At 39.5% G+C, this 24,900-nt stretch overlaps 1 protein-coding gene across 9 annotated transcripts in view; it reads right to left on the bottom strand.

Moving 5' to 3' along the window:
- The window catches only part of Stau2 (staufen double-stranded RNA binding protein 2), a 240,264-nt gene that overhangs the window by 202,223 nt on the left and 13,141 nt on the right, over positions 1–24,900 (bottom strand). For 3 of the 9 annotated variants that reach the window (XM_060385818.1, XM_060385822.1, XM_021652118.2), the window contains exon 3: positions 2,975–3,105. The exons of 3 other annotated variants lie outside the window; for them this stretch is intronic. In XM_060385818.1, the coding sequence (XP_060241801.1) occupies positions 2,975–3,088 (114 nt within the window). In that variant the 5' untranslated portion in view covers positions 3,089–3,105. Of the gene's footprint in view, positions 1–2,974; positions 3,121–15,289; positions 15,405–24,900 lie in introns of all 9 variants that reach the window. 3 more of the 9 variants (XM_060385819.1, XM_060385826.1, XM_060385820.1) reach the window with 3 other exon arrangements.

Genomic DNA, 24,900 nt, shown 5'->3' with positions numbered 1-24,900 from the left:
TCTGTCTCTGAGAAAAGCTAGCTCACTTATGTCTACACACGGAACTAAACCAATCATTCACAAACTGCTCATGCATTCACTCATTCAACAAGCACTGACAGTTGGGAGCTGCCATGTGGTGCTGGGAATTGAACCTGGGTCCTCTGGAAGAGCAGTCAGTCAGTGCTCTTAACCACTGAACCATCTCTCCAGCAGCCCTGTTGCTTGTTTTTGAAGACAAGGTTTTTCTATATAGCCATGGATGTCCTGGAACTTGCTCTGTAGACCATGCTGACCTTGAACTCACAGAGATCTGCCTGCCTCTGCCTCCCTGAGTGCTGGGACTAAAGGTGTGTGCCACTGTGTCCAGCTTAGTTTTTTGTTGTTGTTTTTTCGACCTTAAAATTTTGTTTTTGAGATGTCTTGCTATATTGTAGTCTAGGCTGGCTTCAGGCTCATTGTCCTCCTGCCTCATCTTCCTGAGGCAGGATGGTGAGAGACCAAAGAATTAAAAATCAGTGGGTATTGTTTTAAAGTTTAAAGCACAAGCCTGAACAGGGGTCAGCAAATGGAGATATGTCCAGCCACCTTCAGGAAGAACTAGCCTTAATGCCCTGACAGGAAGAACTAGCCTTACTGCATTCTTTCCTGCTCACTAGATATACAGTTGCTAGGAAACCAGCCCCTCTACCCTAGGGCAGCCAAAACAAGGGAAGCTAGACAATTAATGGTTTGGGGGCTTTCCTATAGCCAATCAATTCAAAATGCAACATTCCCTTTTGTGTTTCGACCAACAGACACTTGCCGGGCAGGAATACCCCTGCTTTGGGCATGCTGGGAGGGACCAGACTCTTTAAATCACCCAACTAACCTGAGCACAGGGCTCTCACCATTTCTGTGGTGAGGGTGTGTGAGCCCAAGCTGCACCTTGTAATAAACTTTCCCCATGTGTTTTGCAACAGACTTGACTCCTGATGGGGTATTGACTCTTTTGGGGTATTGTGAATCAGGCACAACAATGGCATGCTTATACCACCATGCCTAGCTCACTGGCCACATTTTAAGTGTTCTTTGATCTCATTTTGTCCTGATCTCCTAGAGCTTTTCAGTTTGTAGGGTCCCATTTTCAGACGTGGGTGTCTCCTTTCCTGCCTTTTCAGGCATGCCCTGTGCCTGTGAATGACATAAGCATGGTATCAATTGTCAAATGTGTGTCTCTAGCTCAGAGAGTGTGCCAAGGCTACAAAGAGAAACCTTGTCTCGAAAAAAAAAAAAAAAAAAAGAAAGAAAGAAAGACACAAAGAAACAAAGAAGAAAGAAAGAATGAGAAAGCCAAAGGAAACCTTTTTCAACAAGGAGGTGAACACATTTCCCCTGTCCCAAGTACAGCTGGCAGGTCTGGGAACACAGGCCTGATGACTAAGGCAGTGTTTACCACAGAAGCTGCTGGTGTCCTTTGGAGGCTGATTTTGAATAGTGGGGGTAGTAGAAACAAAACTGATTAGGAAGGAACAGCAACAGCCAGTATGGATCTCTCCTGGAGTCCTGCTATACAAGACAGAGGCGACCACTGTAACCACAGCAAGACAGACTGTCTGATGATTTTTAAGATAGAAAAACTTAATATCATGCCTATACTCTCATGAGAATGATCTACTGGAAGGAGAAATTGTTGGCAGAGAAAGGGCAGAAGCAAAGTGAAGCTGGGGGGACAGCCATAAAAAGAAAAAAGGAACTAGGGAGGTGGGGGCAACAAGGTGAAAAACGTTAAGACTGTAATTTAGGAGGAAGCAAAGAGATGTGAAAACCCCTTGAAATATTGCGAAAGTAAAGCCTGACACAATTAAGAGCAGAATAGGCAGGAAAGATGCTGGATATACTGTCAGGCAGACAGAACAAGACCACAGCTGCCTTCTCTGCTATCACGGGGAAAAGAGGTGATGTGAACTCCAATACTGACCACAACACCTCCAGAAAAGCTAAGAGCAAATAAACCTGACACACTACAGTTACACGTATTTTCCTTGCTTTGTAGAAAACAGAAACCATCCAAATGACCCACCTGCCACCCACTTTATAGACTAACCAACTCTTACAGAACCAACTGTTTCCATATTATCTGCAAAAGTCCATGACTGTCAAAATACCCAATTTAAAGCCAGGTGTGGTGACGCACACCTGTAATCCCAGCACTCAGGAGGCAAAAGCACGTGGATCACTGTTAGTTTGAGGCCAGCCTGGTCTACAAAGCAAGTCCAGGACCGCCAAGGCTGCACAGAGAAAATCTGTCTCAAAAAACCAAAACCAAACCAAACCAAAACCAAAAACCCAATTTAAAATGTGTCAGGGAAAACCACGCACAATTGAAATGTTTTCCAAGAGATGAACAGAGCTCAAACATGGATGTACCAGTTGTAGATTTCCCTGTGATTAATATCCATATGTATGTAGATATATTACAAGGAAATGTATATGTAAAATATATGCATATGTAGCTAATATAAACTACCTTGGTTTTTAAAAGAACATTATAAATAAATGCACAGATAATCATGGTACAAACAACTTATAATTTCTTTTATAAATGATGAATCTTAATATTAAATATCACACTGGAAAAGATTTATCAGTATTTAATCACTGCAGTACCTGCTCTGTCCATCCTACTTTTGCCAGCTTTGATTTATCAGGAAAACACTCTCCTCCATACGCATGTGCTGGTGCTGGCATGTATGAGCTCCCAAGTAAGGCACTTAGCATTTCTATAACTGAGATCCTCCAATTACAAAATGTTAAAAATCTAATGGCTTCAAGGTTTTCTTATGAGGTACTATATCTGAAAGCTTTACAAAATATAACACATTACAAAATGTTTAAGACTTAAATGTCCTCTGGCCATCCACCACCACCCCCCAAACAGAGCATAATTAACACCTAACAAATTAAGTCTGACATGATTGATTAGCACGTTCACCACCTCTCTTTATAACCTTACCTTCGAATGAGCGGGCCCGCTTTCATTCAGGAGTTTATACTGGGGTTGGATGCTATGGAAACGGGCTAACTCATTTACCAGACACATTGGAGTTTTCTCTTTGGGGTTTGCCATTTTATCGTGGAGAAAAGCTGTAAATAAAAAGGCTGTAAAGTTTTTGTCAAGAATGACTTGTAAAAATGGAAGAAAAACTAGTTTTGATTTTTTAATACTAAAGTCATATTGTTCAGCTAAATTATTTTCATTAATTTGTATTTAAATTTTTATATCATATAATGCCTTCCATCACATGCAATAGAAAAATGTAACAAATCTTGAATAAACAAAGTTACCTTTTTTCTTACCTAAGTTATTCTCTATATACATACAACACCACCACCATAGTTGAAGATTATCAAATAGCTTTTAGTTTATATTATAACTTTTCATTTTCTCTCAACCAACTTTTACCATCATCAGGTAAGTTTGATTCTTATTACTACAAAAGTAAATTGTCTTTTCTTTTCTTTTTAGGGTCTGCTCTCACGTATCCCTGGCTAACCCCAAACTCAAGCTCATGAGGCAGACAAGGATGACCAGCGCTGGGATTACAGGTATGAGCACCACACCTAGCCTCATGTAGTGATGGAACTCAGGGCTTCCTGCAGGCCAGGCAAACCCTCTGGCAGCTAAGCTAGCTCCCTAGCCCAACTCTGTCCACCTTTCCAAACAGACAATACTTTTTCATTTGGAGGAGGAAACGTTCCAAACCTGGGGATCAAGACCTAAGGGTAAATATTAGGACTTCAAAATATTTCTAACCCCAAGCAAATTAAACATTTTCTTCTAATTTTGTAGGGAAATTTTAAAAGCAACCAGTAGAAAGAGTAGCAGTCTTTTTGTCTTTTTCCACTTTTGTAGAAAAAGTAGGATTTCAAGTTCTAGGCCAGAGAGGCTACATCATAAGATCCTGTCTCAAAAACAACAAAAGAGGTAAAAGAAGAAGAAAAAATGAACGCTCACATCTAACACCCAGCATTAAAGCTGCTAACATTTTCTACATTTGCTTTGAACATTATTTTATAGTTTTGAGTATTTTTAAAAAAAAAACAAACAGTGCTGCATTTTCATAAAGTTCCTTTAATCTTCTCTAAAAATTACTAAGATGAATTTAGAATGTACTCTTCCAGGAGAATGTAAAATATATTTGTAGATATATATGTAGTCATAAGGAAGTAGTCTTGATATATTTGGCTTTTAATTCACATTTTCAGCATCATAATAACTTTAGTTTTCTCAATACTGTCTCTCTTCAGTATGTTGGAATTTTAAATGGCATTGATTTCTGTGTTATCTTTTAACTAATACAGAATTCCCTGGTACTGATGTATTAGGTTTTTATCTACCCTGATACTGAGACATTCAGTAGATTAATTCTTCACTCTCTTAAGAGCCAGATGGCTCTCAGAATGACTGTGCCAAATAACCTTCCCATGCTTCAAATGTGAAAACATGGACGATAGCCATGTATCTTTATTTACAATTTGATATTTACCTAGTCATAGCCCACTAGTGTTTGGACATTTATCTACATTCCTAAGTTATTAGTAGAGTTAACCATTTCACATTATGGCTCACTGTGAAGGGTCTCTGCTCGTGTTTATTGATTATTTTATATATTATAGCTGTCAATCTTTTCCTTTATGGTTTATATTTTTATGTCTTAAGAAATTCTTTCCTAGCCAGGCATGATGGTGCATACCCTGTAATCCCAGCACTCTGGGAGGCAGAGGCAGGTGGATGGATGTGAGTTCGAGGCCAGCCTGGCCTACAAAGTGAGTCCAGAACAGCCAAGTCTACACAGAGAAACCCTGGTGTTGGTATAATGTGCTTTTTTTTTTAATGTATACACCTTACCCTTGTTCATTCAAATACTGATTTCTACCCCTCCCACCCCCAACTCTCTGGTTTCAATCCGGATATTGCATTGTGATACTCATTCTAAGCATCCTGTCTCAACTCTTGTGTAAACAGGACAAAATAAAGCAACTAGACACAATGTTGAGAAGGGAGGAGCCAGAGGACAGGAAAGAGGGGAGGAGCCAGAAGGCAGGAGAGGAGTGGGAGGAGAAGGGACAAGAGGAGAGCTAGGAGAGCAGAGCTGGAGGAGTGATCTTGGAGGACGTGGAGCATCAACCAGACCTAAGATTTCACAAAAAGCAAGAATAATGTGGGAAATCTAAATGTTAGGAAACTGAGGGCTTGGAGATTTAAGAGGGATTAAATATTGCCCAGCATTGTGTTCTAGGTTAACTAAAAACCCAGTCTCTGTGTGGTGATTTGGTTATACAGCTGTTTAAGATTAACAGCAAGCTTTACTAGAAGATAAACCAATAGTAAATATTAATAACCACCTACAACACCCTGGCTTGAAAAACCAAAAAAATAAATTCTTTCCTAACCTCAAGGTCGTAAGGCTTAAGCTCATGAATGCTCTGTTCCTTCTATAAGATGAAAGCCTGAATTCTATCCTGAGGCTAGGTAACATGTGCCTGTAGTCCTGGCTACTTGGAAAACATGAGGCAGAAGCATCTCTTGAGCCCAGAACTTCAGAGACAGTCTGAGCAACACAAGAAGACCCTGTCACAATAAAATAATAATAATAAAATATAAATAGAAGAATGAAAGAGGAAGAGCTCTACTTAGTTCATAAGACATTGTAAGGTCTAGTTTTTAAAACGTGATGTTTTATTACAGTGCACATATGAGCTATTGCTACACTTTTATAATGTTTTCTCACTGCGGAAGTAAATGATTTTACACTATGTTTTCAGTTTTTATTTCATCTCCCATTAGTCACACCCAAAAACACTTCAGGATCTGGGCATAAAACATGTAAGTGTGTTACGTTCTGCTAAAGCAGTAATAATGTATGGAGAATACATAAAGAAGGAAACCAACTTAGGAACTTCATCGACAAACTGATAGTAAGGTTTTTCTATAGAAAACAAGAGTTTCTTTTAAATTTGTAAAGCTTTCAACAGGACAATAATGGTGCAGTGCTTTGATCATGAACACTAAGAAATGGCTTCTTAAGAAAGCTACATAAATATCCAGCAAAGCACAAGCAATAAGATGAATCTAAGCAAACAAACTATAGAGCTGATACAGCTAATGGCTGGGTCTGATGAGTAGTAAGTCACCCTAAGTGTCTTGCAAACTAAAACAAACCTAGCCAATATTATTTTGGAAGAGAGTGAAAATAGATAAAAGTCCTGATAGATTTAGGAAAACCTGCCTTCTGCATAATTTACTATGTATCATGTGAAGAAGCGCTTTTAAAAATACATCTTCAACTCAGCCCACTATAGAAAATTCGATGATCTGATGTTATGATCAATTACAGTTCTCATTACCATGACATAAAATATTCCAACCACAAGAAACAGACCAGGCTACTGAATTTTTTAAAAAGTAAAAGCAGACAGATATGGTGATGCAAGTCTGAAACCCCAGCACTCAGGAGGCTGCAACAGAGGGTCATGATTTGAAGACCAACCTGGACTAGGTAGAATACCCTATCTCAAAATAACTAAATAAATAAATAAAGCAATGATAACAAATAAATAAATAAGGACTAGTTTGGTAAAATGTTGCCTAATCCAAAGTAGCACTTACATTAAATGTGCAATTTTCATTTTGTAATACTATGGACTTACATTATAATGCAAAAAATATTAAAAGCATGCCTAGCATAACATGAACATTTTATAGATGAAAATGTTTAGCTCTGTAATTTTTAAATATAATTTATATTTATGTAAATCTTGTTTGGTAATAAAACTTGATTTAAATCCTTTCCAGGAAGTACTAGGTAGTAAAATGTGGTATAAAACTTTTATTTCATTTATTTTGACTTTTCCTTCATAAAATTAATAGGAATCCAATAAAGCACCTTAATGTATGACAAGTGTGGTCCAAGATCCTATTTGATAAATATTCGTAACTAAAATTAAAATGTTTAACTATGGTAGATTAGAAAATAATTACAGTTAATGGTTTTGTTCACAACTTTAAACAGTTTATCTTTTTTGGTTTAGGACAGGGTCTCAGTATGTAGAGCAGCCTGGCCTGGAACTTGTTACTTAACCCAAATTACTCCTAAATTTCTAACTCTCCCACTTCAGCCTCCTAGGAACTGAAATTCCAGTCATCTTCCACCACACTGGGCTTGTTTTGCTATTAAATCAGAAACCTTACTACTATTAACTACTTCACATAGCTCAGAGTTAAAATAATAACTTTCAAACAGTACCAAATTTTTTGATAAAATAGCTACAAAATATAACAAAGCACCTTAATAAAAAGTCAAGAATTACAGCCTTGCTTTTGCTAGGCTGTAACTCAGAGGTACAGCTTGCACAGCAGGCACGAGTCCCCCTGGGTTTAATCCCCAGCAACGGACAGGGAAAGCAGACAGACAAACGCAGGTATAACTTAACTGTGCACAGACTGCAAAATATATAAATGATACATAGCTATACATTTTCAAGGAACTAAAGACACATCATTAAATAATAGGGAGGAGGCAAGCAGAACAGCGAGAGGAGGAAGGATATGTAACACTAAGAATGCTTGAGGGGGCCACAGGAGTTCATATTACTTTATGTTTCTTAAAATAATATATGATATGTATAAGATATACACATAAAGTTTAATTAAAGTTACATAACTTGAGGTGACAGGCTCCCACCAAAACCACAGACTACCTAACACAAACCTCAATGCTCAGCACGGAAACTTCCTTTCGAGTTGTTGGTCAAAGAAGTCCAAGACACCCTCAAAGCAACATAGGCTATTTCTGTAGCCCTGTGTTACTTCCCAGAAAAAGAAGGTCAGACCCCATTGCTGGAAACAGCCGGCCTAGAACGCATTACATACACCAGGCTGGCCTTGAATTTACAGAGATTTCCTGCCTCTGCCTCCCAAGTGCTGCAATCAAAGCTGTGCACCACTATTTCCCACTGCAGCATAGATATTTTTAAAGAGGGTGGTGGCTAGAGTAGTAATAATCCTTTTATAAAGTTATCAGCAACATGATATAAGACTGTGATTTGGAGAGAGCCACTGCAGTCACTCACTTTGAGAAAGTAATAAAGCCTTACTTTCCATATAGTAAAATACACTTTTTTTTTCACTAGATGGTTGCCCGTAAGTTACAAGACACTATTAACAATAATTAATAATCTATTACCAATAATTATAAATTATTTGTAAGTATTTATGAAAACTATTGATCATAGTTTTGTAAAAATTTTTCATGGCTTTCTAAATGCATGCATTCTAAACCAAACTGTTCTGTCAGGACAGACTGATTTTACTCATACAAATACATTCATTTAGTATCCTTTTATACTCATTAAACCCTTCATACACATTACTATTTTCCCCCTTAGGTCACTGGAACACCTTAAATTCCTCTCCACTGAAAAATCGCCAAATACCATATAAATTATACTTACTGAGTTTCTCCTATCTACATAAGGGAATATTCTACCTTAGTTGATATGAAATTAGTTTACAAATAACTTGGATAAAACTAGATTATACTTGAAATATTCATAACATATAAGTATAAACTATTACAAGAGTAAATATATAGCAAACAAAAATATAAATTTATTCTATTTTTAGATATACTATATTTTCACAAAAATGCTAAGCTTTTTGAATCTTTACTCTTCAAACTAAAAAAAATAAAAAATGTTTTCATAAAGTAAGCGATCAACAAGTTCTACAAATTATAGTGTGCTGGGTACTATAGCAAGGCTGTTACAAGGACTCCTGAGGCCCAGGGGATGTGGAAAGATAGGTTTTAAAAGACTGTAATTACATTAGTTAAAGAAAACAAGGTTTCATCAAGGTCAGAAGACAAGAAAAAGACAGCTGAAGCTTTTCAAAGAGACATACGAAAGCACATATAAACCTCACAGCTCACGCTGGACACTGTAATCCGGCACTTGGGAAGATGAGGCTGAGGGGTGACAAGTTCACATCCAGGCTTAGCTACACAGTGAGACCTGGCCTCAAAAAGGCTGGAGATCCAGTTCAGTAGGAGATCACTTGCATATGGTCTTGTGTTCGATGCCAGTACATGAAACAAATCGAGTGAGTCATGAGCAGAAGGAAGACTGGATGGGGCTGGAGAGACGACTCGGTGGTTAAAGCACTGGCTGCTCTTCCAGAGGACCAGGGTTAATGCCCAACACCCACATGATGGCTCACAACTGGCTGTAAATTCAGTCCCTGGAAATCCAACGTCCTCTTCTGGCCTCCCCAGCACTGCGCACATATGGCACACAGGCAAAACAGGCATACACACGAAATAAAATTTATTTTTTTTTTCTTTAAGAATGAATGGGAGATTTGAAATAAGAAAGAGGTGGAACCAGAGGCCACTAAAGCACCAGACATTTCCTAGGTAGGAACTCAGAGTAGCAGAGGCCCTACCGACTCTCTGCCAGTCAGAGCTTTGCTAATGAGGTAGTAGAGCACCTACCCCTGCTGCAGTCCCCTTCCATCCTTTGTTTCGTAGAGGGCACAGGCTGTCTCTGTCTCTCTCCCAAATCCCCTCTTCCCATTTGCTACTTTTGGAGGGAACTCATCACAGTTTGCAAATAAAACTTTTAAAAACAAAAATTAAGAAAATAAATGAATAAAATCAAAGAACAAAGGAATTTGCCTCTCACAGAGTTTTATCTTCTAGGGAAAATATAGCTATTTGTCCAGGGCTGCAAAAGTGAAGTTTAAAGCTCAAAGTGGACCTTACACTTAATGCTGCCCAAGCAAAGACCACTGGGCTGCTCAGGTACTGAACTTCATTAATCTACTTACTAGGAAAAACAGTAAGTTCATGACTTAAACATAAATTCTAAAATAATTGAAATACAAAAGATAAAAATAACAAAAAAGCACAAGGCATTTTGACTAAATATTTGTTGTAATCCTGTAACACAAAACTTTTTTTTTTATCTAGAGACCACCAAGCAAAAACTGATATCTAACAACATAAAAATGTGCCACTTCAGTAAAATACGAAGAAATATATATCAGTTTAAAGCCAATAGCAAGGGAGTAAGCTATGCACTGTACAATGCTTAAACTATGATAAATATATCTATCTATTCAAAATTTATCACTTCTTCATGGTTAAAATACTACCAAAATCCTTACTTCTAGCTTGTTAAAATGCCTATCACTGTGAAGATATTTGTTGATTACATGTAAGTACCAGGGAAGGACACGGAGAGATGGGTGTATGGTGGTTTGCATGAGAACAGCCATATAGGCTAATATGTTTGAACGCTTAGTCCCCAGGGAGTGAACTGTCTGGGGAGGATGAGCAGGTGTGGCCTTATTGGAATAAGTATGTCACTGAAGGGGGTGGGCTTTAAGGTTTCAAAAGCCCAAGCCAGGCCCTGGGTCACTTTCTCTTTGCTGCCAGTAAGATACAGGCTACAGCACCATACCTGTTTACCTCCATGCTTCCTGCCATGATGGTCATAGACTAACCCTCTGAAGCTGTAATAAAAAAACCCAATGAAATGTCGCATGCTGCGTTTTTATAAGTTGCCTTGGTCATGGCATCTCTTCACAGGAATAAAAAAGTAACTGAGCCAGGCATGGTGGCACACACCTGTAATCTCAGCACTCAAAGAGGCAGAGAGAGGCAGATCTCTGTGACTTCGAAGCCAGCCTGGTCTACAAAGTGAGCCCAGGACAGCTAAGGCTACAGAGAGGAAACCTGTCTCCAAACGGGGGTGGAGAAATAAGAAAGAGAGAGAGAGAGGTGGAGGGAGGGAAGGAGGAGGTAGAAAAAAGACAGGGAAGAAGGAAGGAAGAGAAAAGTAACTGAGACAGAGTGCCAACAGATAATACTGGTATTTAGGGGTACAGTGTTGATTAAAATCTCAATTGTACCTCTCTCTAAGAAGGCAGTAACACATACATGGATAGCACAGGAGATGGATGAACTTTTAGTGTTTTGTCGTTTCAACAATAAAGTATAGAAGAACTGGAACATGATTATCTCAGATCTACAGATTTGGTGAAAATGAGAAAAGGTGCTTTGCAATTCGTGAAAATGATACATTGTTCATGCTCATTGCTAACTGTGACAGTGTGTCACTGACAGATCTAATCTATACAGCCCCTGCCAGACTAGTGAACGCTGGGCCGCTGCCTGAAGGGGAAGGAACAGGATTATGCTCCTGCAGGCCTCTAGTCACAGTTTGTCAATGTATCAACTCACAATCTGTTCCTATGTTTCCGCTCAAAGACACTGCTTGAACGATGTACTCTGGGCTGGGGAGATGGTTCAGTGGGCAAAGGTGCTTGCCACTGAGCCTGATGACCACATGACGGAAGAACTGACTCCTGGAAGTTTTCCTCTGACCTCCATACATGCATCATGGCATATGCATGCTGACACACACATTAAATAAATGTAATTTTTTAAAAGATAAGCGTAGTGTTGACTCACTAACATTGAACTCAGGGGCAAGAGCACTGTTATTCTGCCCAATCGGAGCTTATCTAATTGATTGTTTTTTGTTTTTTTCTATAAAGCACATCAGAGTCTTTTTAAGTAGGAATACTCCACAGACTTCAATACTATACCTCAGCTCTATTTTAACTGCACAGACGTGCAGCCAGTGTGACAACATGAAAACCTATGAGAAAACCATTTGTTGACAATGTAAAAGGTGAAAAAATGCAGAGTGTAGTCTTGTTCCATCTCAGGTAGGGGTATGTACATGGAGGGACTCAGAATTTTCAAAATTCTACAAGTCTACAAATAAGCATAAAAGTAACATTGACTTGGAGCTTACAAGTAATTCTAGTGACTAGGGTAATTTCACAAAAATTCAACTCAAAAAAATAGTAAACAGTGAAGATCGAGTTTCTCAATTTTATACAGGTGCTCTTTCATTTCTCTCAGGCTTAATTTATATTTTTCAGTGTTAACATATTTTCCCAGATTCTAACATCACTACAAAAGTTTGAGGGTTTTTTTGGTTTGTTTGGTTTTTGTTTTAGTTTTGGTTTTCTGAATTGAGACTTGCTATATAGACCAGGCTGGCCTCAAACTTGTACTGATCCTCCTGTCTCTGCCTCACAAGTTCTGGGATTGCAGGTGTACCACCAAAACCAGCTCTTTCATATGTTAGTGATCCTGAAAGTGTTCTTTTTATTCCATTTTAGAAGCCCTTTAGAAATGACTGGCTTTCTATTGCTCTCATATCCTTCAACCCCATACACTCACTCATTAGCTGTTGTCGCATCCTGCCAGATTTTCTACAATTAGGTCACTTATGAATAAAGACGATTGTATTCCTTCTTTCCCAGTCTGAGTGCCTGTCTTGCTTAAGTGCACTGGCTAGAACCATTATGCAAATAAAATTCTACACAGGACTGGTAAAAGTAAGTATCTCTGTCCTGTTCTTGGTTTATTTTTAAAGAGTTCAATTTTCCACCAGTAAATATAATTTACGCCAATAACATTTTTCTTTTTCCTTTTTTCAATCTTATTTTTGAGATTATGGTATAATCATACCATTTATACCATTTTCTTTTTTCCCTTCCTTACTCCAAACCATCCATTATACCCCTCCCTGCTCTCCTTCCAATCTGGCATCTTTTTTCACTATTTTTGCATGTACACATTTGTATGTGTGTGAGTGTGTGTGTGCATATAATCCTAAGTATAAACTCTTCATTATCAGATCAAGGAAGTTCACTTCTATTCCTAGTTTGCTGAAGACCGTTATCAAGAACAGATAATTTTGTTTTTACAGTTTAAATTGAGTTTAATATTAAATTGTAATGCATTATCAAGATGCTTAAATATAATTAGCATAAAATAAAAATATTTCATAGGGCACCCACGCAGCAAAACTCCTAACTTATAATCAAATTATATATTGAAAACTTTTTGTTTACATATATATATATAAATCTTTGTCTCTCTTTTGCTAAAGACCTGAGTCACTTTTTAATTCTGTACCTCAAAGCCAAAGAGAAGGCTCCTTCTACTAGAAAAAAAAAACATATTTTCCATATGAAGAGCTCTTTATTTCAGAGTAAAAAGCAAAGAAGTCATGTTTCAGTGTTCCTGTCTTAGAGATAACCAACTTCAATGGCAGAGGCTAAGTCACCATCAACACCCAAGAGCTTAATGCAGCCTTATTAAGTCTCACACAGACAGGCCTGATGGCACACAACCATGGCTCAGTACTAAGCAAGGAGGCAAGCAGCAAGTTCAAAGCCAACCTGATCTACACACTGTGAGTTCCAGGCCAGCCAGGTTGTACACAGTAAGGCCCTGTCTTAATGAAGACCAAGAAAAATCACATTTAGCTCCTCTTGTTGATCATAGGAACAAAATTAAAATAAGCACATTCCATTTACAATTTAAATGGTGAAACTGCACCCACACTCATGCTTAAGATGCTGAGGTAAGCTGGTCATAATAGCACATGCAATGGAAGGAAGGAGCAAACAAGCAGATGGGTCTGAGTTTGAGACTAGCCTGGACCCCACAGTGAGCTCTACAAGTGCCTGAGCTACATAGAGAGACCCCATCTCAACAAAAAAAGATCCTGAGTTAAACCATGTATGTGCATATTATTACACGTGGTATTTGAACAGACGAAACTTTAAATCTTGGCTAACGGTTCTTATCAAGAAATCAAGCCAATCATCTTTTTGTTCTGAAACAGAACATTTCACTTTATTCATGTTTACTGATTACACACGTAGACAATTAGTCAGAAAACATAAGCAAGACTATACATTAAATTACAAATCTAATCAAGCCCTAATCAAAATAATCTCTCACAGGCTTGCCTAGAGATTCATTTTCATGTTGATCCTAAATCCTATGAAGTTGACAATGTAGGTCAACCATTACAAACTGCCTTCACATTTTTCCCTACAGAGAACAGAGAATTCTGTGAGAGTTGTCTGGGCTGTTTGGGGTTTGGTTGTTTAGTTGGTTTGGGGAGATTTTGCTTACTTTCTACAGTACTAGGGACTAAACTCACTAGTCTGACACACACTAGACAAACAGGGTACAGCTAAGCTGTATCATCCCAGGCCATTTTGTTTTCCACAGGGACCCACAGTGCAGTTACTACCATTAAGAACTGCCTTTATGTTTGTATCTATGGGGCAGACATGATTCGGGTGGAAGTTGTTTGATTGGTTGGTTTGTGGATTTTTCTTTTGTTTTCTACAGAACTAGAGACTGAATCCAAGACCTTACATTAGGCAAACACTCAACTTAGCTATTTCCCAGCCCGTTTATTTTTATGACAACTTTAATTATGCACACATGTGCATGTCTGTGTATGTGAGTGCAGGTACCCTCAGAAACCGGAGGTGTCAGATTCCCCTGGAGCTGGAGTTTTAACGGCAATTGTTAGAAGCTGATGCATGTGGGGGGAACAGAACGCGGGTCCTCTGGAAGAGCAGTATGTGCTCTTAAGCGACCCACCTCTCCACACCAATTTTATTTTATTGACTGGGTCCTACTGTGTAGTGTTGGCTGACCTCAAATTCACTATCCTCGTGTCTTAGCCCACTGGAGTGGTTATGAGTACAGAAATAAGCCACCCTTATAAGTATGTAATTGTTTACAATGTCCTCTATTCAATTATATCACTTTATGTCAGCTCAGAATATGCTTTGGTTATTTACTTCCTTATGGGTAAGTAACATTTTCAATTTTCTTTACATACATAATTTTTACTGAGCAACAAACACTATGAACTTTACCCTGCTGTGTTGGATATTTTTCATGCCTCCACCTCTTCCTCAACTGTGGTCTAGGCTGCAGCTAAGCACACAAAGCAGTCTGTTCCAGTGTGCCTTTGGTTGGCTGGTTCCAGAACAGTACCATCTCCTTGAGTGGGGGAATACATAGGCTCTTCCCCTTTTTAGTCCTTATGCCACATCTAGGAAGTCTCTCGAGCCGGAAGGGCAATCACATTGCTCACACTGTCTAGTACTCATGTTACACAGCTATAGCTGAGCACCAAGGCTAGCTAATTCACCAAAACCAGACACTGATGCCTTATACTTACGTCTAGGAATTCTAAGGCTGAGAGGCAAGAACAAAGAAAAGAGCAAGAGCAAGCCAAATTCAGTCTTTAACATCAAACCCACTCATAAATCCATCGAAGATCCCCACTAATGGTCTCAACTCTTTTCACCGCTGCAAAGAGCTGATGTTTCCAAAACATTCATTCTGAGAGAAAATTCAGACCACAGCACCTCATTTGTTTCTCATCACCCAGGAGCCAGTGATCTTCATCAGCTGATGTCCAAAGTCCTAAGAAGTATTTTTTTCACGAACTGTGTAGGATCCTTTCTTTTAGAGTGATAAGGCCTGTTGTAAGAAGGTATGATTCCATTACCATAGATGGAGGAGAAGCAGAAGTCCCTGTAAGTCCACTGTGGGTTTACTCTAGCTACCTTTGTATTTGAAGTTTCTTGTAAATGTAATGCGTCTTTGCTCCTCACGCCAGTCTCCTTTCACAGTTTCACTGGCATGTTCAGATCATTTCTGTTTACTCCAGATGTAGTAGCACTGCTGCCGCCTCTATCCACTCTTCCACTATGTTTCTACATCTTTTTATATTTTTATGGGTGATACTTAAAGCATGTGTGTGCGTGTCTACGTGAAGGCACACTTCCTCGTGCATGCACGTGAGCACTGGGGACAAAATGACAATGTTGGTTATCTGTTACTCTCCGCCTTGGTTTTTTTGAAGAGGGTCTCTCACTGAACCTGGACTTAGCAATTGAACTGGACTAGCAAGCACCAGTACCTTGCCTCTTCCCTCACAGAACAGAGATTACCCAGGCACACCATTGTGCCTAGCTAAAACAAACAAACAAACAAACAAAAAACCCAAAACAAAACAGAAAACAAAAAACCTTTGTGCTGATTCTCTGTGAATTTCACATCATGCGCCACCCAATCCCACTCATCTCCCCATCCCTTCATATCCACTCTCTGCCCTTCAAACCTTCCCCACAAAAGAAAAAAACAAAACAAAACAAAAACTCATTGTGGGAGTTGTCGTGTCAGTGTGTCCCCCAAGTATACGCTTTTGTCCGTACATCTTTACTTGAAACGTTCATTATGAGTCATTGGTCTAGTTTGAAGCCTCTGACTTCTGATACACTGGCAACACTGGATCCTCACCAGAACTCCTCTCACACATCCTGTTCTTGCCCTGTGTCATGGAGATCCTGCAGCTTTGGATCTGCAGGACTATCCCCTTCCTGAGCTCCACCAATAGAGTAGATGCTGGGGTAGCCCAATTCAAAGGCCCCTGGATCTGGGCCTGGGTGGTAGCTGTGCTGGTCAGCCAGCCAGCTCCCCTGCACCTACATCACAGAGCAAGCTCTCCAGCACTACCCTGGCTCATTCACCCATTGCTGCAGCTGGCAATGAGTAGGGCCAGCTCTCCCACTCTCATGCCCTCGGGGCCAGCTCATTGGTGCCCATGCTGCCAGGAACAGCTCTACTGTGCTTCCTAGGGGAGACGCAGAGCCTGCTTTCCTGAGTGCTACAGCAGGGGAGAGGCCAGGCCAGCTCTCCCACGGTGCCCAGGCTAGGGGCCAGCTCTCCAGCCTACCACAAGCAGCAAGGGGTGTGAGGGGCCAGGACCTTTCGTGCAATACCACTGCTCTGCATGGCCAGCAAGAGGTGGGACCAGCTCTCCCAAGCTCACACCCCTGGAGCAGGGTCACCTGTAACACGGCTCAACCCCTTCACCCCTACCCTCCAACCCCACCCAGCAAGCAGGGTTAGGTCTTCCTGGGAGAGGTGTGGGGTTCACTGTAACAAGCGAGGCGTGGGACCAGCTCTCCAGAGATGCTCCGAGGAGGGGAGAGCCAGTTCTCCAGAATGCTGCAGCCAGTGAGGGGTGGAGCAAGCTCTGTGCAGTCCTCAAGACATCAACATGGCCCCACGTGGCAGCCCAGATTTCCATGTGGCCTTAGGTGGCAACAAAACTCTGCTGCTGCATATCACGGACCAGACACGGCCCTCAGTGGCAGCATGGGCCAGGGCCTCATCATGGACTCGGGTGGCATCTCCAGCTACTCACACCAAGCTGTTCCTCACGACCCTCAAGTCTCCAGTTCTGCCTGACTTCATTGTGCACACACCCTTCTGCTTCTCTTTCTCTCCCATCTCTCCACTACACACCTTAGTGGCGCCCAGATCCTCTGGGTATCTGTGATAATCTCAAGAGTTCTATGCCCTGCTCGTGCTGTGTGGCACCAGGGTCTGTGCTCCTGCCTGGCATGCCTAGCTTTTTATGTAGGTTTTGAGGAATGGAAGCTCAGGTCCTTCCTCATGTTTGCATGGCCAACACTTACTTTAGACATCTTCTCAACCATAGTTTGGTTTGGTTTTGTGGCAAGGTCTCACTTGTAACCCATGATGGTCTGGAACTTGGGTGTATAGACCAGGCTGGCTGTGAACTTACAGAATCCTTCCTCTAACTGCCTCTCCTTTCATGTGCTGAGATCACAAGCCTCATCCACAACATTTGGCTCATTTTGTTTTATAGCAACTGCTATAACATATCTGACGGTTTCATTAAAATAAACATTATACCATTGATGTGTATTAACAATTCTACAGTTGCCTTTCCCTTTCTTCAATTCTTATGCCACTGATATCAATCTCTTTCTGTGTATGATAGAAACCCTAACACATTACTAACATTTTAGGTCTGACCCATTATCTCTTCTTTCCACATGCTAGTAAATCCAGGTCTTGCTCATAAGCTAACACTTCACCACTGACCCACACTGTAAGCCATAGTCCATTATTGTCTGCAAAGCTTAAAAAAAATAAATGTCTTGTCTTTACCAACTATTTAATCATTTCTTTCAAAGATCCAAATTTCCTCGTGTTAATATTTTCCCTTTAGCCTAAGAACTTCCTTTATGACTTTATTTATAGAGCTGGACAACTAAAAATGGACTCCTTCAGAGTCTACTTTTTATTTTTTTTAAGACATTTTTCATCAGGCTGTAAAGTGATTAAACAAATAAATTAATGGAAAAAATAAAAACAAATGAAGAACGTAGTTTTTGATAATAATATATCTTTGTTAATACTATACATGATAAGGAATTAGTAGCCAGGATATAATAAAGAATTATCTCTTAACAAAAAGTCATTAGGTAAATTATAAAATGGACAAAGGACTGGAGCAGTCCTCCAGAGACGCTCAAGCTGGTCAGCACACAACAAAGCTTTAATGTTCCTATCAGAAATAAAAATCCAAACCACAATGTGTAGTGGTCTATTGTCTATCGTCTGGATGAGCACCTGCCAATAATAAATCTGATGGCCTATAGCTTAGGCAGGAAATAGTAGGTGGAACATTGAGACATTGAGTAGACAGAGAGGATTCTGGGAGAGAACCAGATGGGGAGATTCAGCAGGCAATGTGAAGAGGATAGACACATGGCACCTGAGCCCAGGTAACCAGCCATGTAGCAGAATATAAATTAGTATAAATGGGTTATTTTACATTATGACCTAGTCAAAGAAGAGCCTAGGTCCATGGCCTAGGAATTTGTAAATATATTTGAGTCTCCTGAGTTGTTGTTATGCTGGGAACTTGGGGAAGTGCGGAAAAACTACCTTCTAAAACAATGAGTACCTTATTGTGTCCATTAGGGTGGCTAATAGTATTTTTTTAATAGAAAATTATATTCATGAAAATGTGGGGAAACTGGAACTCCTGTTCATTGTTGTGTGTATTCTCTATGGGAAACAATGTAGCAGTTCTTGGAAGCATTAACAACAGAATTACTGCATGACAATTTCACTTCTGGACATATACAAAAAGGACTCAAATTATGGACTCAATGTTTCTACATCATGTTCATAGCAGTATTATTCACAACAGCCAAACAGGACCAGTAACCCAAGTGTTCACCAAAGGATGAATGAAAAACAAAATATGGTATATACATACAACATATACACTCAGATTCACACTAGTCAACAGGTGAAAACAACTCAAATATTTATCAGTAGACGAATGGACAAACAATATGTACGCACACACACACACACACACACATACACACACAAAGGAGTATTTCCTATTCAACTTTCAAAAAGAAGAAAATTCTGATATATACTATAACATAAACTTTAAAAACACTGTACTAAATTAACCCACTAACAAAAGGACAAACATATACGATTATATTTAAATGAAGGTACTTAATAGTAGTCAAATGCAGAGTCGGAAGGTAAAATGGTGATTGCCAGGGGTTTAGGGAAGAGCAATGGGAGAAGTTAGCATTTAATTACAGTTCCAGTTTGGGAAAACTACAAATTTCTGCAGATGAATGACAGCAATATATGTGGAACAATATGCATGTGACTAATGCCACAAAACTGTACAGGTCAAGAATCAATTTTATTAGATAAATTTCAATCAATAATTTTTTTAAAAATCATGATTAAAAAGTCACTTCTTTTTTTTTTTAAAGAATTTTCAATTAGACTAGAATGCTGAGTTAATAGATGTCTTTCATTAAAGACAATGCTCCACTCTTCTGGCTGGAAATTTCCATAAACATCTCATATCTATTCATATTTTTATTGTTTGTTCAAGGCTGAAGATAGATCTTAATGGCAGAGGGTTTTCCCAGTGTCACAATGGATTGGAGAGTGGGGAAGTGTTTCAGAATGCATCCATTTGTCTCAAGCTGTTTTTAAGATTTCCAGTAAGTATCACTAGTTCTCAGCTATTAATTACATGTGGTTCCTTTAACATTTCTACCACTTTGGGTTCACTGAATTTTTTCTTAAATGACTAAATGTTATTGAAAAAGTAAATCCATAGTGCTAATATTTTGTCTTTCCTTCTCTGAACCCTATACCCACCTGTATCTGAGATGACTTTCCAATCACTGCTTCATTCTGAACACTCAAGAATTTCTACAGATTCAAGTTCTCTCTTTCCTTCTATTGTCTTATCTACAATCAACCCTACTCAGTATTTTAACTTCAGGTATTATACTCTTTGTTTATAGGAGTTTCATCGGTATGTATTTTATATTTTACACTTATTTTCACATCATCTTCCTTTCCTTTCTTAAATATTAGAGCACACTGATTGCCACACTTTTATACCTTATTCTACAAAATCAATCTTTCTAGTCAGTGGCTTTTTAAATCTTGGCTAGGAATTGTATTTTTTCTTTTTTTGCAGACATTTTAAAGTGAAAGTGACATTAATATCAAATTAATCTACTAGAAGCAAGCAATACACTGACACTAATCCACAGCACTTTATAATCACTACCTGTATCTAATTGCTAAATATTTTTTCTCCCCAACAATGGTTCTCAACCTGTGGGTCAAAACCCATTTGGCAGTCTCGTATCAGATAGCCTGCATATCGGATGTTTTACATTACAATTCACAACAATAGCAAAATTACAGTTATAAAGTAGAAACAAAAATAACGTTGTGGTTGGAGATGCTACAACAAGAGGAACTATATTAAAGGGTTAAAACATTAGGAAGGTTGAGAACCTTCTAGACTCTGGCAACTACTGATCTTTATCCTGCTTCTCTAGATTACGTATTCTGGACATTTCAAATAAATGGAATCATAGCATATGTGACTTTGTGTACTTGATTCTTTAACATTTTTAAGACTCACCCACAGTATGACATGTACCAGTACAATTTTATATCTAGGAACTATTTTCTGAAATATAACTATCACAATTTGCTTACTCACTCCTCCATCAATGGATATTTGGTCTGTTTCTCATCTACTTCCTGAAGACTACTATAAATGTACACAAACTTGAGTACCTGTTTTCAACCCCCTGGGACATGTATTCAGATGAAAATCACTGGATTGTGGCAATTCTATGCTTCAGTTGGAGGAATACTCCAACTTTTCCACGGAGGATTCATCATTTAAAACTCCCACTAGCAGTATGTGAAAGTTCAAATTTTTCCAGTCCCGGCAAACTTGGTATGTTGGTGTTTTGATTCTAGCTATCCAAACATGCATGTAGTATCTCATGGGAATTTGGATTTGTCTGGTCATGTACACAGTTCAGTATTTTTCTTGGTGGCATCTCGGTGCTGGAGGATGTTTTGTGTACTGTGTATACAGTGCTGATTTCTGTACCTGGAGAGATCCGGGGACACTGGCATTGTATGAAGCATCTCCTGTCTCACTGCTGTATAAAACCTGTTCTCCATCACCCTCTGATTAGTTAATAAAGAGGTGAATAGCCAATAGCTAGGCAGGAGAGGTTAAGGTGAGACTTCCTGAGACAGAAAGGGTCTCAGGTTGGGGACCAGAGACAAAGGAGACATTATGAGGAGTCACCATGAGGCCATGATGAACAAGGAGGTGCCAGAGTGAAACTAGGATGGCAGGGAACAGGCCCCATGGCTGCAAAGAAGGCCAGGCCAGCACAGTCAGGTTAAAATGCCTCAGTAGCTGCCCAGCTATAGTGCCTGAAGCTTTTTATTAAAAAAAAGAGAAAAAAAGTCTCTGTGTCATCACTTAAGACCTAGGGCAGCCATAGGAAGACCATAATTTTTCGTCGTGACTTGTATACCTTCTCTATAGTGCTATTTAGTATTTAGGTCCATGATCCCCATGCACACACACTTTTCACTTGTTGAGTTGTGAATTTTAGTTTATGGAGTTTGGGGAGAAGGCTTTAGACATACATCCTTGCTATGGTACCCAGACTGAGCCTCAAATATCCTCTACTGCAGAACCACATCACCGCCCTGAGCAGGGAGTGACAGGCAGGCACTCCTAGAACCCAGTTCTTAAACTTAGAACACACGTTCACTTTGAGCTTTGTATAGTGCATAAGTAAGGGTCTAACTTCATTGTTTTACATGTTTATTTTCAACTGTCCCAGAATAACCTGCTGAAGAAATTATTCTTTTAAAAAAATTATTTATTTTTATGTATATGAGTGCTCTATCTGCATGTACACCTGCATGCCAGAAGAGGGCATCAGATCCCAGTATAGATAGTTGTGAGCCACCATGCAATGCTGGGAACTGAACTCAGGACCTCTAAGAAGAGCAGACAGTGCTCTTAACCACTGAGCCATCTAACTCTCCAGCCTGAAGAAATTGTTCTTTGCCTACTTAAATCTTGGCATTCTTGTTAACAAAAATGCATATTGTTTATCCCTATACCCTCAATTTCATTCTATTTGTCCATAAATCATCTATACTGCCAATATCATCCTGGTGGGATTATTGTAGTAAAATTTCAAACAGAAAATAAGGGTTCTCCTCGGCTTTGTTAACTTTCAACACTGTTAGGATTTGAGCCTGTTTACCATGTGTTTCAAGATAACCTTTTCCATTTCATTATAGTGCTGATAAAGCTTACCCTGAATCAATAAACTGTAAGAGATAGTAGTGTCACCTTACTCATATCAAGCTTTGCTATTCACAAATGTGGTATGTTTTTCTACCCACCTAGGTTTCAACTTCAACAATGTTTTATAGTTTTCAGTGTACAAGACCTTCATAAATAAGTCTACTCCTTTATAAGTATTACTGAAAATAATTTTTTAAACTTTTATTTGTGTTGGGGAAAATCACCCGTGGCAAATCACCATGGCAAATGTGGGAAAACGGAGATCTCTTTCTGCCAGGTAGGCCCTAGAAATTGAACTCAAGTCCCCAGGTGTGGCAACATGTGCCTTTACCAGCTAATCCATCTCAGTGGCTCATAAACAAAATTTTAATTGAGACTGTTTATTGGTGGCATTCAGAAACACAACTATTTTATATGGTTTTTATGTACCTAAATGCATGTCCAATTTTGTTATTGACTTTGTGGGCTCTGTGTACATGATTCATGGAGATTTTCTAAACAGGGAATCACTGTCATCTGCAAATGGTTTTATTTCTTCCAGGTGCACCTGTGCCTCTTTTTCTTATGTAACCGCTCCTATAGCTGACTGAGAGTGCTAAAAATTGGTATCCTTTTGTCTTCTTAACAACTGAAGAGTTTCAGTCTCTCCTATAGAGCTTGTGGTGGTTTGAATAAGAATATCCTATAGAGGCTCACAATGGGAATGCTTAGTCATTAGGGAATGGCACTACTTGAAAAGTAATGGGAGGTAGCCTTGCTGAAGGAAGTGTATCACAGGAGGGTCCTCTGATGTCTCAGAAGCCCATGCCAGGCCCAGTGGCTCTTTCTGCTGCCTGAGGAACCAGGGGTAGAACTCTCAGCTACCTCTCCAGTTCCATGTCTGTCTGTGTGCTTCTGTGTTCCCTGCCATGATGATCATGAACTCAACCTCTGAAACTGGAAGCTTAACCGCTTTCCTTTGTAAGGATTGTCGTGGTCATGGAGTCTCTTCCCAGCAACGGAACAGTAAACAAGACAGAGCTGAATATCAGCTTTGGGCTTTCATAAATGCTGAACATTGAGGAAATATTTATTTGTGATCTCTTCTTAATGTGGTGTTCACTGCTATTAACTACCCTCTGATCATCACTTTCACTATTAATAAGTCACTGTCCTAGTTTCATTTCTGTGGATGTTATAAAAAATTCTAAGATAAAAAAAAAACCCTCAGGGGAGAGACTTATTTTGCATCACAATTCCAGTTTACAGTTCAGTACAGCAGGAAACCAAGGCAGAAGAAACGTAGTTGGTCACCTCACATCCACTGTCGAGAGCAAAAGAAAATGAGAACACGAGTGCTGGCTCTTTTCTATAATCTTATACACTCTAGTGCCACCCACTGTTAGGCTGAATCTTTCCACAAAAACTATTTAAGTAGCAATACTATTTAAGGGAAAACAAAGACAATTTCTTGGAGTTTCAGACATGGAAAATGAGGGCCCCTGAAGCCAGTCTGGCCTAAAGTGGCTCACGTCTCCAAACACTAAATGATTCACCTGAAGACTTGTCCTCTACTCTCCTTTTACCAATGTCCAGAGTCTGGCAGCAACAGCAATATTGTTCGTAAAATTAATGGTAGTAGTCGCAAGAGGGCCAGTGCCACGCAGTATGTTCCACTAACACAGTAGTCCCTCACTGCAAGTCTCTGAGACAGGCGTCATCATCCTTTCAACTCCAGGCCTCTTCTTTCTTGGTAGTCACATGCTACCTTAGTACTAGACACGAAATAACTATCATTGTAACAAAACTTGGCTCGCTCTTGCCCGAAGAGTTCCAGGACTCACGTGCACTCAAATTCTGCGTTGCCCTACCTATTTTCCCGCTCCTTTATGCAGGCCTTAGAGCTTCCTCTTCGCTTTCACATTCCAGCATCTATTCCCAAGCACAGATGCCTGCAAACTCTCAGAGTGCTACAACTGGCTACGACGGACTTCTCTAACCCCAGGATACCCTGGCCTACCAACCACCCATCATCACCCCCAAAAAAGTTGCTATTTCAGCCACTCCTTTAACAGTACTCAGGACAGGCACCTCGATATCTGCAGTGCTACAGCTCAATGTAAAGTAACTTTCTTTCCCTATGAACTTATAATCAGAAAGAAAATGTCATAATATACCATGCCTGCTCTGCTATATTCTGAAAGCTGGTCAATTCTCTTTACTTGCTTGTTGAACAATTCATTTTAAAAATAGTGATTATAATTCAAGGGCTGTCATTTACAAACAAAAAGGAAGCGATGACAGTAGACAAAAAGAAGCAATCATAAAAGGCAAAAACACAACAAGGAAGCGTCAATGGGAGCAGATCATGGAAACACAAAGTAAATGCCACTTTGGTCAGACAGACTGGTGAAAGTGGAAGATGTGACAGACAAGGAAGGAAATGGGCATCCCCTAGTCTATTATTAAATA

The sequence above is a fragment of the Meriones unguiculatus genome, chromosome 6, assembly GCF_030254825.1.
Source record: "Meriones unguiculatus strain TT.TT164.6M chromosome 6, Bangor_MerUng_6.1, whole genome shotgun sequence".
NCBI classification, from domain to species: Eukaryota; Metazoa; Chordata; class Mammalia; order Rodentia; family Muridae; genus Meriones; species Meriones unguiculatus.
Note: the sequence above shows the minus strand (reverse complement) of the source record. Positions and strands in the feature narration are given on the sequence as shown.